General features: G+C 38.7%; 1 protein-coding gene across 1 annotated transcript in view; it reads right to left on the reverse strand.

Moving 5' to 3' along the window:
* Nmnat (nicotinamide mononucleotide adenylyltransferase) overlaps positions 1-13293 on the reverse strand; it is a 134330-nt gene that overhangs the window by 33518 nt on the left and 87519 nt on the right. Inside the window, exon 5 of the mRNA XM_076199399.1 lies at positions 4466-4645. Within this exon, the coding sequence (XP_076055514.1) occupies positions 4466-4645 (180 nt within the window). The remainder of the gene's footprint in view (positions 1-4465; positions 4646-13293) is intronic.

The raw sequence follows: 13293 nt of genomic DNA on the forward strand, positions 1-13293 counted from the left end.
AAACAACAGCAAGCTTGTCTCTCACTTTTCTCCATTTTCTTTAACCATCTCCAATCCCTGACCCACTACCCTTGCATTTACCTCTCACACAAACCCATCCATGTATAAGTTGAACAGCCAAGGTGACATAACACATCCCTGATGAAGTCCCACCTTTACTTCAAACCACTCACTCTCTCCATTTCTAATCCTGACACATGCTCTACTACTCTCATAAAAACTCCTGACAGCTCCTACAAGCTTTCCTCCTATCCCATATATCTGCAAAACCTCCCACAGTGCCTTCCTGTCTACCCTGTCATAAGCCTTTTCCAGATCCATAAAAGCCCAAAAAACATCCTTACCTTTTCCTATAGCTTTCTCACCTATCTGTCTTACCACAAAGATCTGGTCTACGCAACCTCTACCTGTCCTAAGTCCACACTGTTCCTCACCAATTACTCACTCTGTTCCTCTCCTAATCCTCTTAAGATCCTCCCATAAGCCTTCCCAACTACACTTAACAAGCTAATCCCTCTGATACTACTACACTCACACTTATCCCCTTTTCCCTTGTAGAGTGGAACTATACAGGCACTTTACCCTCTCTCCAACAAACATTAAATAACCTCACCAGCCAGTCCACCATCACTGTACCTCCTTTTTTTTAGACATTCTGCATGGCATCCATCCAGACCAGGTGCCTTACCTGCTCTCATCAACTTAACAACTGCCTTCACTTTATCCTTCCTTATTTCTCCTCCATTTACCTCACTCATCACAGTAATTTTCTTAGCACTTCCCACTGCAAATATCTTTCCCTCCCTATCCTCCTTCACATTTAGCAACTCCCTAAAATACTCTGCCCATCTTCCTCTTACTGCCTCCTCTTCCATTATCATCTCTCCATCTGCACCTTTTTACCTTTTCTTCTCTACTTGATTTGTCTCCTCATCCTCTCTTAATTTCTTTCCAAAACATCTTTTTATTACTTTCAAAATTTTGCCACACTCTTACCCCATTCCACATCTGCTCTCCTCTTTGCCTCCATTACCTTGTGCTTTACTTTTCTTTTCTTTATACCTCTCTTATGACTTCCTCATCCTATTTTGTAACCAATCTGCAAAAGCTCGTTTCTTCTCTTCTACAACCTTCTTTGTTTCCTCAACCCACCACTCACTACCCTTCCTTCTATTTCCTCCCATCCTTCTTGTCCCACACACCATCTTTGCACACTTTGTGACTCCCTCCTTGAACCATCCACATTCCTCCCCCACTCCTAGTTCTACTCTATCCTTCACTCCTTCCCACTCCTCTCTCAGCTTCTTCTTGTACTCCTTCTCCTTTTCCTTCTCATTTAAAGAGTTCACTCTAAGAACCTCCCTACCTTTTGTCCCTTTCCTCTTTCTCCATCTATCCTCCACTCTCAACTTGCCTTCCACCAAAAAATTATTTGATATTCCTTCACTCTCTCCCCTTAGAACATGTACATCTTTAACTCTTCCTATTATACTCCTATCTGCCACTACATAGTCCATTAATGCTCTATCTACCACCCTTCCCTCCACCACCCTCTCCCATGTGTACTTATGCTTGACTTTAATCCTAAACACCTTATTTGCTGTCATCAACTCTCTTTCTATACACATTTCCAACATCAACTCTCCACTACGATTCTTTCCTGGAACTCCATATTTCCCAACCACTCTGTCAATTGGTTCATTTCCTACCCTAGCATTAAGGTCTCCCAATACCACTACATTGACATTCCTCCCTAATCCCTCTATGTACTTATTTAAATATATCCAAAAAACCTCCCTTTCTTCTACACCCTTCTCACTACCAGGCCTATATGCACTTACAAAAACCCACATCTCCTTTCCCAGTTTCACCTTCATCCACATTAACCTTGAAACCTCCTTCCACTCCACTACACGTTTACCTATCTCTTCACTTGCTAGTACAGGCAACCTTTCTCTCCTTTGCCCTCTCTTCACTCCAGAGAACCTCCCAACTACATTCCCAAACTCACACTCGCCTTTCCCTCTCATCTTAGTTTCACTCAAAGCCAACACATCCATCTTTCTTCTCACAAACATACTACCTATCTCTTCCCTTTTACTCTCATCTGTACCACATCCACACACATCAAAAGACCCAAACCTTAGGGTGCTGGTTGGAAAACTCCTAGACCCTCTTATGCCTTTATTTTTTTGGGGAATGTCCCCTGTGGGGCTACATGGAGAAGGATGTCTAGTCCCAATCCCCGTCCCGTTTTTCTCGCCTCTTATGATCCAAGTGGGAATACTTGGTGGCAGCATTCTTTTCCCCCACCACAGGGTAGGCAAAACAAGGAAATGAAATTCAGAGAAATGGTACAGGACAGCAACAAGGGGTTGGGGGACAGCATAACGGAGTAGCAGTATAATCTTACTTGTATATAATGTAAATTAAATAAATTTTGCACATAACCACTTTTACAGTCCATGTGAAGATAAAACCTATAAAAAGGCAAAATAACACCCTGGCCATTGGATTGAAGGAGCTGTTTGAATCACAGCCAAGATTCGATACATCAACTCAAATACAAAGGCTAGTCCATGACAACAGTGTCATCAGCAAACAATAACTGACTCTCCTCCCACTTTTCTCTATTTTCTTTAACCATCTCCAGTCTCTTACCTACTACTCTCACATTTACCTTGTGCACCACCCCATCCATGTACACAATGAACTGTCATAGCAACATGACACATCCCACCTTAACCTCAAACCACTTGTTTTCATTTCCAATTTTAACACAGGCTCTACAACTCTTGTAAAAATTCTTGACTGTCCCCTTAACCTCTTCAATATGTGTCAAATACTCGCACTCACATCAGGCTACCTAATTTACAATGATTCAATTATGCATCACAATATGTATAAAATTACAACTGTAATAATAGTTCTCTTTCACCATGAATGTTAATAATCACAGAAAATACAATCAGGCCTGTTCCCAGAATACAGGGATCACTCAGCTACAACTACAAAGTAAATATAATCAGGATATTGATGCTGGCATCCTTGTATATCCATTTGCACCTCATGATGCCGACATTGGTGTCATCGTATACCAAGGCTTAACAGCTTTCCCCTAATCCCATATATCTGCTAAACCAACCCCAGTGCCTTTCTATCCATAAAGCCCCACCCCCCCCAAAAAAAATATACCCTTTGCTAAAGCTTTCTCACATATCTGTCTTATCAGAAAAATCTGATCCACAACACCTACCTTTCCTAAACCCACACTCTTCCTCACCAATTATTCCCTCTATTCCTCTCCTAATCCTCTCAATTACAACCTTCCCATAAGCCATCCCAGCTACATTCAACAAATTGATCCCTATGAAACTACTACAATCACATTTGTCCCCTTTTCCCTTGTAAAGTGGAAGTATACAGGTACTCCTCCAGTCCTCTGGCACTCTACCCTCCCTTAGACACACAATAAACATTCTTACTGACCACTCCACTATCACTGTACCTCCCTTCTTCAGACACTCCACATCACACTCATCTAACCCAGATTCCTTACCTGCTCTCATAATTTTCAAAATTAATTGCACTTGATCTTTTCTTATTTCTCCTCCATTTTCCCCTCCCATAACTGCCATTTTCTTAGCACCTCCAACGGCTGCTACTAATCCCCTCCCTATCCTCCTTCACATTCAACAGCTCTCTAAAATACTCCCCATACCTTCCCCTTACCGATTCCTTTTCTGTTAACATCTGTCAATCAGTGCCTTTTACCTTTTCTTCTCTACTTAACTCACCTCCCCTTTCTCTATTAACTTCCTTCCAAAACATCTTTATATTACTTCCAAAATTTTCTGTCATACTCCTCCCCATTTTACATCTCATCTTTTTACCTTTTTTATTATTTTTTTTTCTATTTGTACCTCTCATATGTTTCTCTCATCCTACTTTGCAACCAGTCCCTGAATGCTTGTTTCTTCTCTTTTACTACCTTCTTCACTTCATCATCCCGCCACTCACTACCCTTCCTTCTATTCCCTCCCCTACTCCTTGTTTCACATACCATATTCTTCCTCCAATCCTACCTCTATCCTTCACCACCTCCCACACTTCTCTCATATTCTCCTGATACTCAAGCTCCTTTTTCTTCACATTTAAACAGTTTACTCTAGCACCTCTACCTTCTGCCCTTTTCTTCTTTCTCCACCTATCATCCAATCTAAATTTACCTTCCACCAAGAAATGATCTGATATTCCTCGACTATCTCTTGTTTCAACCTTACAATACATAATTTTTTGATAGATCAGTATCTTTTCAAACTTCCCCACCTGCATTTGCTGCTGAGCTTGTTAAATGTTTCTTTATCTGATTTTTGTTTTCCATTCAAAAGACATAAACCTAACTCAGGGTTACAGCTCCTTTAACAAACTTGTTTTTGTACTGTAAAAGAAGTCATATACTTACATCTTCATCTTTCCAAAGTCCTGGTTTACCAAAAGATTCTAAAAGGTCAGCTCCACATAAGAGTTTCAATTGAACTGGTTCTGTGGAAGCTGCTAATTTACCAAGCCAATCATTTCCATCCAGTCTCTGGCGCTTCACAATTGGGTCAACGTTTCCATTCACCATTGTGTCAATTGTATCCTGGAAATATTAAGTTTAAGATTCTATTACTGATGCTTAGCAGAGAAGCTGTCACTAAAATATTCAAAGATGTACATGATTACAATCAAATATTTGTAAAAACTAGAAAAATTGGTGGTATGACTTAGAAAAAACATTACTGCTTCCTATATAAACTATATGGCAATAAGAGATCTACTGTCCTCAAACATGAAAACATTTGCTTGTGTTTCTTATGAATAAAACTACACCAACCAGTCAACTAGACTAGATAACACATGTGTTTGTGTGTGTGTGTATTTATCTACCTAGTTGTATTATACGGGAAGAGGAGCTATACTCATGGTGACCCATCTTTGTATCTCGCAACATCTACTTTGTTCTTAAATTCCTGTATGGTGTTTGCACTACTGTTTCATCCAATTGTTCCAGACATCCACCACTCTGTGTGGAAAGCTTTTTTTTTTTCAGATCTCTTCTACAACTGTCCTTTTTGAGTTTCTTTTCATGTCCCCTTGTTTTTCTTCTATCCCACTTTAATAAGTCTTCTCTGTCAAGGACTTCCATACCTTTCATGATTCTGTATAAGGTCAATAGATTGCCTCTTTCTCTTCTTTGTTACAGGGTTGGTAGTTCCAGTTTGGACAATCTTTGCTCGTATGTCAATTTTGAAGGTGTTGGGGCCATCTTTATCACTACTCTTTGGATTCTTCCTATTTGTCTTATATTCTTTTTTGTACTGGGTGTTCATAGTGTTGCGTACTCCAATCTTGGTCTAATCCGTGTGACTAGTATTTTCTTTACCATTACCTCATACAAGTAATTAAAAGCCACCTTTATTGATCTTAGTAAATTATAGTTTACTCTGACTATTTTGTTTATCTGCTTGTCTGGGGACATGTCTTTGGTGATTACTCCCAGGTCCTTTTCAGAACCAACTTTACTTCCTTTGCACCGACTTTATACATACATACATATACCAAAGGCTTTTCCCCCTTCCACAGGGGGTAGCCAAAAAGAAAGGCATAGAAATCACTCCCACTCATTTCACTTCCCATATATTCCACTCCCCTCCATCCTCCTCCCTCCCTCCTATCTTGGCACCTCCTGGATGACGGGTCATCCCTGCATCCTGTCCACTACCCTGGGTCACAAGCAGTGTCGCAAGACACAGCATATCTACAGCAAGGCCACTTCATAAATTCAGCAACCCCCCTCTCCATCCCCTCATGCAGAAAAGGAGAAGACGGGGAGAAATCCCTTCAGGCTGCATCAAATTTTTTCTCATACATACTTCCTCACCCCCCATCCCCCACCCACTCCCCCTCATGCATCACAGCCTCATCTATACACAACCCTTCTCCATTCACCCCTATCTTCTGTCCTCTCCCGTCCTTCCTCTAGAGACATTCCTCTCTTTTGTAAAGCCCCTTTCACCCCATCCATCCATCTCATCCTAGGTCGCCCCTCATATTCACTCCTTCTACCTCCGCCTTCCACACTTCTTTTACTAATCTTTCTTCACTCTTTCTTTCCATGTGTCCAAACCATCCTAATACTCTTTCATCAACCCTATCTCCCAACTCCCTTTCCACCCCTGTTCTCCTCCTCACCTCCTCATTTCTCACTCTATCCAGCCTAGTAACCCCTATCATACTTCTCATACATTTCATCTCAAACACATTCAAACTCCTTCTCTCTTCCTCTCTCATGTTCCATGTTTCTGCCCCATACATTGCTGTTGGCACAATCACTCCTTCATATAACCTCCTCTTAGCATCCATTCCCAGATGTCTTTTTAATCCACCACAGCATTTACTCACTTCTCTCACTCTACATTCTACCTCCACCCCCAACTCCTCCCTTTCCTGTCACATTCACACCCAAGTATCTGAAACAATCCACTTCCTCCAGTTTCTCACCCTTAATGCTCACTTCCAGCCTACTGTCACTCTCTCCCCTTGTACATCTCATCACCTTACTTTTACCCACATTTATCTTCAGTTTCCTTCTTTCACACACCTTCTCAAACTCTGTCACTAACTTCCTCAATCCCTCCTCCGATCCTGCTACAAGTGCAGTGTCGTCAGCAAACAGCAGCTGGCTCACCTCCCACTTTTCTCCATTTTCTTTAATCATCTCCAGCCCCTGACCCACTACCCTTGTATTCACCTCTCGCACCACCCCATCCATGTAAAGATTGAACCGCCAGGGTGACATAACACACCCCTGATGAAGTCCCACCTTTATCTCAAACCATTCACTCTCCGAATTTATATTGTCCTAATATTCTTTTTTTACTTTTTCCAAATTCCATTATACTACATTTCTTAATGTTGAAGTCCACTTCCCACTTCTGACTCCATTCCCACACCTTGTCCATATCTCTCTCTAGCGATTCACAATCTTTTTTCCAAACTTTCTTTCTTTAGTAGTTTTGTATAGTCTGCAAAGAAGTTCATGCAACATTCTACACCTTCGTCCATGTTACATATATGGCAAACATTATCAGAGCCAGTACTGATCCCTGTGGGACCACTTATCATTTCTTCCCAAGTAGAGTTTTTATCTCTGGGCTCCACTCATTTTTCTCCCATGCAAAAAATCTTCCATCCATTTCCAGTTTTCCTTGTATATCTTTTGTTGTTTCAAGTTTTCTTAATAATTTTTTGTGTGGTACTTTATCAAACAGCTTTTGTAAGTCCAGGAAAGCACAGTCTGCCCATCCATCCCTTTCTTGCATTATATCTATTAACCTTGAATACAGATAAAATTTGTGGCACATGATCTTCCCTGTCTAAAACTGAATTGTCTTGGATTTAGTATATTTTCCTCCAGATGTTTAGTCAATCTACTTTTGATAACTTTCACACAAATTTTAGCTATTGTACTTGTATGGGAGACTGGTCTATAGTTTGTTGGGTCTTCCTTGTTTCCACCTTTATATACTGGCATGATATTGGTATTTTCCAGTTGTCCGGTACCTTTCCTTCTTTGGGTGAGCATTTCATTATATCTTTTGACTGTTAGTTCATCTATACATTCTTTTAGTATCTAGTTCGCATTTCCGTCCAGGCCATGTGGTTTTCTGACATCAATGTTCATTATTTGGTCCCTTATTTCTTTGCATTACAATTATTTCTCTCATTGGGAGATCTTTCTCCCTTTCCTTCATCCCAAATGTGTATGTTTTCTTTTGTGAATACAGATTTGAAATGTTTGTTCATAATTTCAGCCATTTCTATATCCTCTGTATATTCTATGTTCCCTTGACCTAGTTTTATAATTTCCTGTTTATTTTTTAGTTTACTATTTATATGTCTATAGAATAATTTAGGCTCATCTTTACATTTGTCTATTATGTATTTTTCATAGTTTCTTTTTTCTTCCCCGTGTATTTTTACATATTCATTTCTTAGTTTGATATATATTTGCCATTTTCCATTTTTTTTTTTTCATCTTTTCCAAGCTTTGCCTCTTCTATCTTTTGCCTCACTACATTTTTTGTTATACCAGCACTTAATGTACAACTTTCCTCCTGTTTTTCTTTTTGGTATGTATTTATCCACTCCTTCATTAGAATTTTTTTAATATCATCCATTTCTCTTCCACCTTTGTTTCTTGATTAAAGAAGTTTTCCAAACTTGCTTTTTGAAAGAATTTTCTAAGTTTCCCAAAATCCTTTTCTGTGTTTCTTGTTAAACCCCCATATATATTTTCTCTTTTAGTTCAGGCTGAAGTAGTATGTGATTACTCTTCCCAAATGGTGTCCTGTATTTACCTAGTTGTATCTTACGGGAAAGGGGAGCTAAGCTGGTGGTGTCCTGTCTTTTTATCTCTCCATATCCAGTTTGCTCTTAAATTCTTGTATAGTTTTTGCACACACTGTGTTTTCATCCAATGTGTTCCATATATCTACCACTCTGTGGGGAAAGCTGTTGTTTTTCAGGTCCCTTCTATAATTGTCATTTTTAAGCTTCTTTCCATGTCCTCTTGTGTTTCTGCTATCCCATTTTAGCAAGTCTTTCTGTCAAGAACTTCCATGCCCTTCATAATTCTATAGATGGTCAACAAGTCACCTCTTTCTCTCCTCTGTTCCAGAGTCGGCAACTCCAATTTTATCAGTCTTTCTTCATATGAATATTTTGAGAGTTCTGGGACCATCCTCATAGCTGCTCTCTGGATTCTCTCAATCTTCTTTATATTCTTATTTGTATTGGGTGACTACAGTGTTGCATACAGTACTCCAATTTAGGCCTTACCATTGTGACTAGTATTTTCCTTACAATTTCTTCATCTAAGTCTGTAAAAGCCACTTTTCTTGCTCTCAGTACGTTGTAGGTTTCGCCAACAATCTTGCTGATATGTTTGTCAGGGGACATATCTTTTGTGATAATCACTCCCAGGTCTTTTTCAGATCCTTCTTTTTTAACTTCTTTTCACCATTTTTATATCTTCCAGATATCCTTTGTTCACTTTTTCCAAACTCCATTATGCTACATTTTTCTGTGTTGAATTTCACTTCCCAGTTCTGACTCCATTCCCAAACCCTGTGTGTATTTACCTAGTTGTATTTTACAGGAAGAGAGCTATGCTTGTAGTGACCCACTTTTGTATCTTTCCACATCCAGTTTGTTCTTAGCCATGTATAGTTTTAGCACTGCTTCCTCATTCAGTTTGTTCCAGATTTCTATCACTCTGTGGGAAGCTATTCTTTTTCAGATCTCTTCTGTAACTGTCCTTAAGTTTCTTTTCATGTCCCCTTGTTTTTCTTCTGTTCCACTTTAGTAAGTCATCTCTATCAAGAATTTCCATCCCTTTCATAATTCTGTAGATGGTTAGCAAATCACCTCTTTCTCTTCTTTGTTCCAGGGTTGGTAGATTTAGTTTATCCAATCTTTGTTCGTATGTCAAATTGGAGTGTTGGTGCCATCTTTGTCGTTGATCTTTGAATTCTTTCTAGTGTTTTTTTAGAACTAGGTCACCATAGTGTCGCAGCATACCCTAATTATGGTCTTATCAGTGTAACTAGCATTTTCTTTACCATCTCTTCATCCATGTAGTCAAAGGCTACTTTTAATGATTGTTAATAAATTAAAAGTTTCTCTGACTAATTTGTTGACATGTTTTTCTAGTGTCATGTCATTTGAGATAGTTACTCCTTGGTCCCTTTCTGAGTTTACTTTTTTTACTTCCTTTGTACCAATTTTATATTGACACAATATTCTATTTTTGCTTTTTCCAAATTCCATTATACTACATTTCTTTATGTTGAAGTTCACTTCACACTTCTGACTCCAGGTCTTCTGACTGTCCAGGTCTTCTTGAAAAGATTTGAAGTCTTCTTCTGTACTTACTCTCTTTAGTATTTACTTAGTTGTATTTAACTAGTTGTATTTTGTGGGAAGGGGAGCTACACTCATGGTGTCCTACCTTTGTATCTCGCAGTGTCTAGTTTGCTCTTGAACTCATGAATGGTTTTTGCTCACACTATTTTTTTTTTGTCCAGTTTGTTCCAAGTGTCCACCACTATGTGGAAAACTGTTTTTCTCCAGATCTTTTCTGTAGCTATATTTTTTCATTTTCTTTCCATGTCCTCTTATGTTTCTCTTGTCCCAGTTTAACAAGTCCTCTCTATTGAGTATTTATGTGCACTTCATGATTCTGTAGATGGTCAGTAGGTCACCTCTCTTCTTTGCTCCAGAGTTGGTAACTCTAGTTTAGCCAATCTCTTCTCATATGACAAGTTTGTGAGTGCAGGTGCCATTTTTGTGGCTTCTCTCTGGATTCTATTTTCTTTATATTATTTTTGGTACTGGGTGACCACAATGTCGCAACATATTCTAGTCTAGGACTTATCAGTGTGACCAATATTTTTCTAAAAATTTCTTCGTCAATATATATAAATGCCACTTTTATTGATCTTAGCAAGTTGTAGGATTCTCCGACAATTGTTTATCTGTTTATCATAGGACAAGTCCACTTCCCATTTCTGACTCCAGTTCCATACATTATTCAGGTCTTCCTGCAGTGATTCACAATCCTTTGCAGTTTTTACTTTCCTTAACAGTTTGGTGTCTTCTGTAAAGAAGCTCATGTAACATTTCACATCATCATCCATGTCATTCACATAAATAGCAAACATTATGGGAGCCAATACAGATCCTTGCAGTACTCCACTGATCACCTCTTTCCAACCTGAATATTTTTCTCTGAGCACTACTCTCATCTTTCTACCAATCAGGAAGTCCTCCATCCATTTTAGTAAGTTCCCTTGTATCCCTCCTATATGTTCCAGTTTTTTTTAATAATTTTTTGTGTGGTACTTTGTCAAAGCTTTTTGTAAGTCCAGGAAGGCACAATCAGCTAATCCATTCCTTTCTTGCACTATGTCTATTAATCTTGAGTATAAACATATTAAGTTTGTGGCACATGATCGTCCTTGTCTGAACCCAAATTGTCTTGGGTTTATTATATTATTGTCTTCCAGGTGTTTTACCCATCTATTCTTTATGATTTTCTCACAAATTTTGACTATAGAGCTTGTTAGTGAGACTGCACTGTAGTCAGTTGGTTCTTCCTTGTTTCTTCCTTTATATATTGGTACAATGTTAGCATTTTTCCAGTCTTTTGGTATTTTTCCTTCTTTAAGACAGCAACTTATTATGTTATGTATTTTGTCCATTAGTTCTTCTTTGTATTCTTTTAGAATCCAATTGGCAATTCCGTCCGGGCCATGTGATTTCCTGACGTCAAGGTTTGATGGATGTTCCATTATTTCTTTTTGTGTTATTGTTATCTCACTCATGGGGGGAGATCGCCTTTCATTTCATTTGTCCCAATATTGTGCTTTCTCTCTAGTGAAAACAGATTTGAAGTGATTATTCATGACTTCAGCCATTACTAATTCTTCTGTGTATTCTATATTCCTTTGGTGTAGTTTCACCATTTCCTGTTTGTTTTTAAGTTTACCATTCACGTATCGATAGAATAGCTTAGATTGTTCTTTGCATTCATCTATAATGTCCTTTTCATGGTTTCTTTTTTCCTCTCTTTGCACTTTAACATACTCATTTCTATAGTTTATATATTTGCCATTTTCCAGGTTTTTTATCTGTTCTCCATTTTTTCCAAGCTCTATCCCTTCTATCTCTTGCCTCACTGCATCTTTTGTTGAACTAGCATTTAATGTACACTCTTGGTACGTGCCTATTCACTCCTTCATTGTAATTATCCATCAAGATATCCCATTTCTCTTCCACTTTTGTCTCTTCCACGTAAAAATTTTCCCAATTTGCATTCTGGAAGAATTTCTTTAGTTTTCCAAAGTCCATTTTGTTGTACATCAATTTTCCTTTCCTATGCTTTTCATTTCTCTCAATGTATATTTCTTCCTTTGCTTCAGTCTCAATGAGTATATGGTCACTCTTTCCAATTGGTGTCTTGTATTGGATTTTATCCACAATTTCAGGTTCTGTTGTAAATATTAAATCTAGTTTCGACAGCTCCTCATTATTTCTGTATCTGGTATTTTCAGTGACTCACTGAGTCATTGTATATTCCATGGTCATGTCCAGTAGTACATTGCCCCACAATTCTTCTCCTCTCACTGTCATGTTCTCCCAACAAATTTCTCTGCTGTGAAAGTCCCCCATAATTACCAGATTACCCCCGCCCACTATTATCTCATTTAATGATTGCCTTGTATCTTCTAGCATTTTTGCATGCTTGTTCTCTTTCCAAGCATTCATTTTTGGGGGCACATAAGTCACCACAAACTTTCTACTTTTCATGTCCTTGTCTTCGACTTTTATCATGATCAGTTCTACATTACCTTTGCCCTCCACAATTTTTGTCATATTCAAGTTTTTCTTGGCCAAGAGCATGATTCTTCCTCCGTTTCTTGTCTGTTTTTAATCTGGTAATTGTATAGTCCATGTCCAACATCGATGAATGGTATTTCACCCCTTAGTTTAGTCTCCACAATTCCCATTATGTCTGTTTTTTCTTCTAGCAGGTAATCATTAAGCTCATTCAGTCCTGAAATCAATCCGTTGATGTTGGTATAGGGCACTTTTAATTTTTTTTTTCTCCACTTTTTTTTTCTGTCTTTGGTTCGCCCATTCTGATGTACCATTTCCTCAGTCTCATGTCGATTACTCTCCAATAGAATTCCTTGCTTTCGGTTTCCATTCTTTTCGCAGTTTTTCCCTTTGTTTCATCTCTTAGTGTCTTCTCTTTTTCTAATTCCTCAGTAATCATTTCTCTTTTTATCCATATCTTATTGTATTTTTCACTCCTTGCCAAGTTACCTACTTTTTCAAATATGTCTTCTACTACCATTTGTGAACTTAGTTTTATCTTTAGGGGTCGATTTCTATCCTTAGAATTGTGACCAATCCTATATGCATCATCTACGTCTTTCCCTGCATCTTAGGCTCCATCCTGAATTTCTTTTACTTCCTCTTTTTCTTCTTTCTCTCAGGTACCTCGCCAGGAAGGACGGGAGAGGACAAAAGATAGGGGTGAATGGAGAATGGTTGTATATGGATGATGTTGTGATTGCATGAGGTGGAATGGGCAGGGGGATGGGGGGTGAGGTAGTATGTGTGAGCAAAATTTGATGCAGCCCGAAGGGATTTCTCCCCGTCTTCTCCTTTTATGCAATG

This window comes from Oratosquilla oratoria, chromosome 16 (genome assembly GCF_046742065.1).
Source record: "Oratosquilla oratoria isolate Oo_2021 chromosome 16, ASM4674206v1, whole genome shotgun sequence".
NCBI classification, from domain to species: domain Eukaryota; kingdom Metazoa; phylum Arthropoda; class Malacostraca; order Stomatopoda; family Squillidae; genus Oratosquilla; species Oratosquilla oratoria.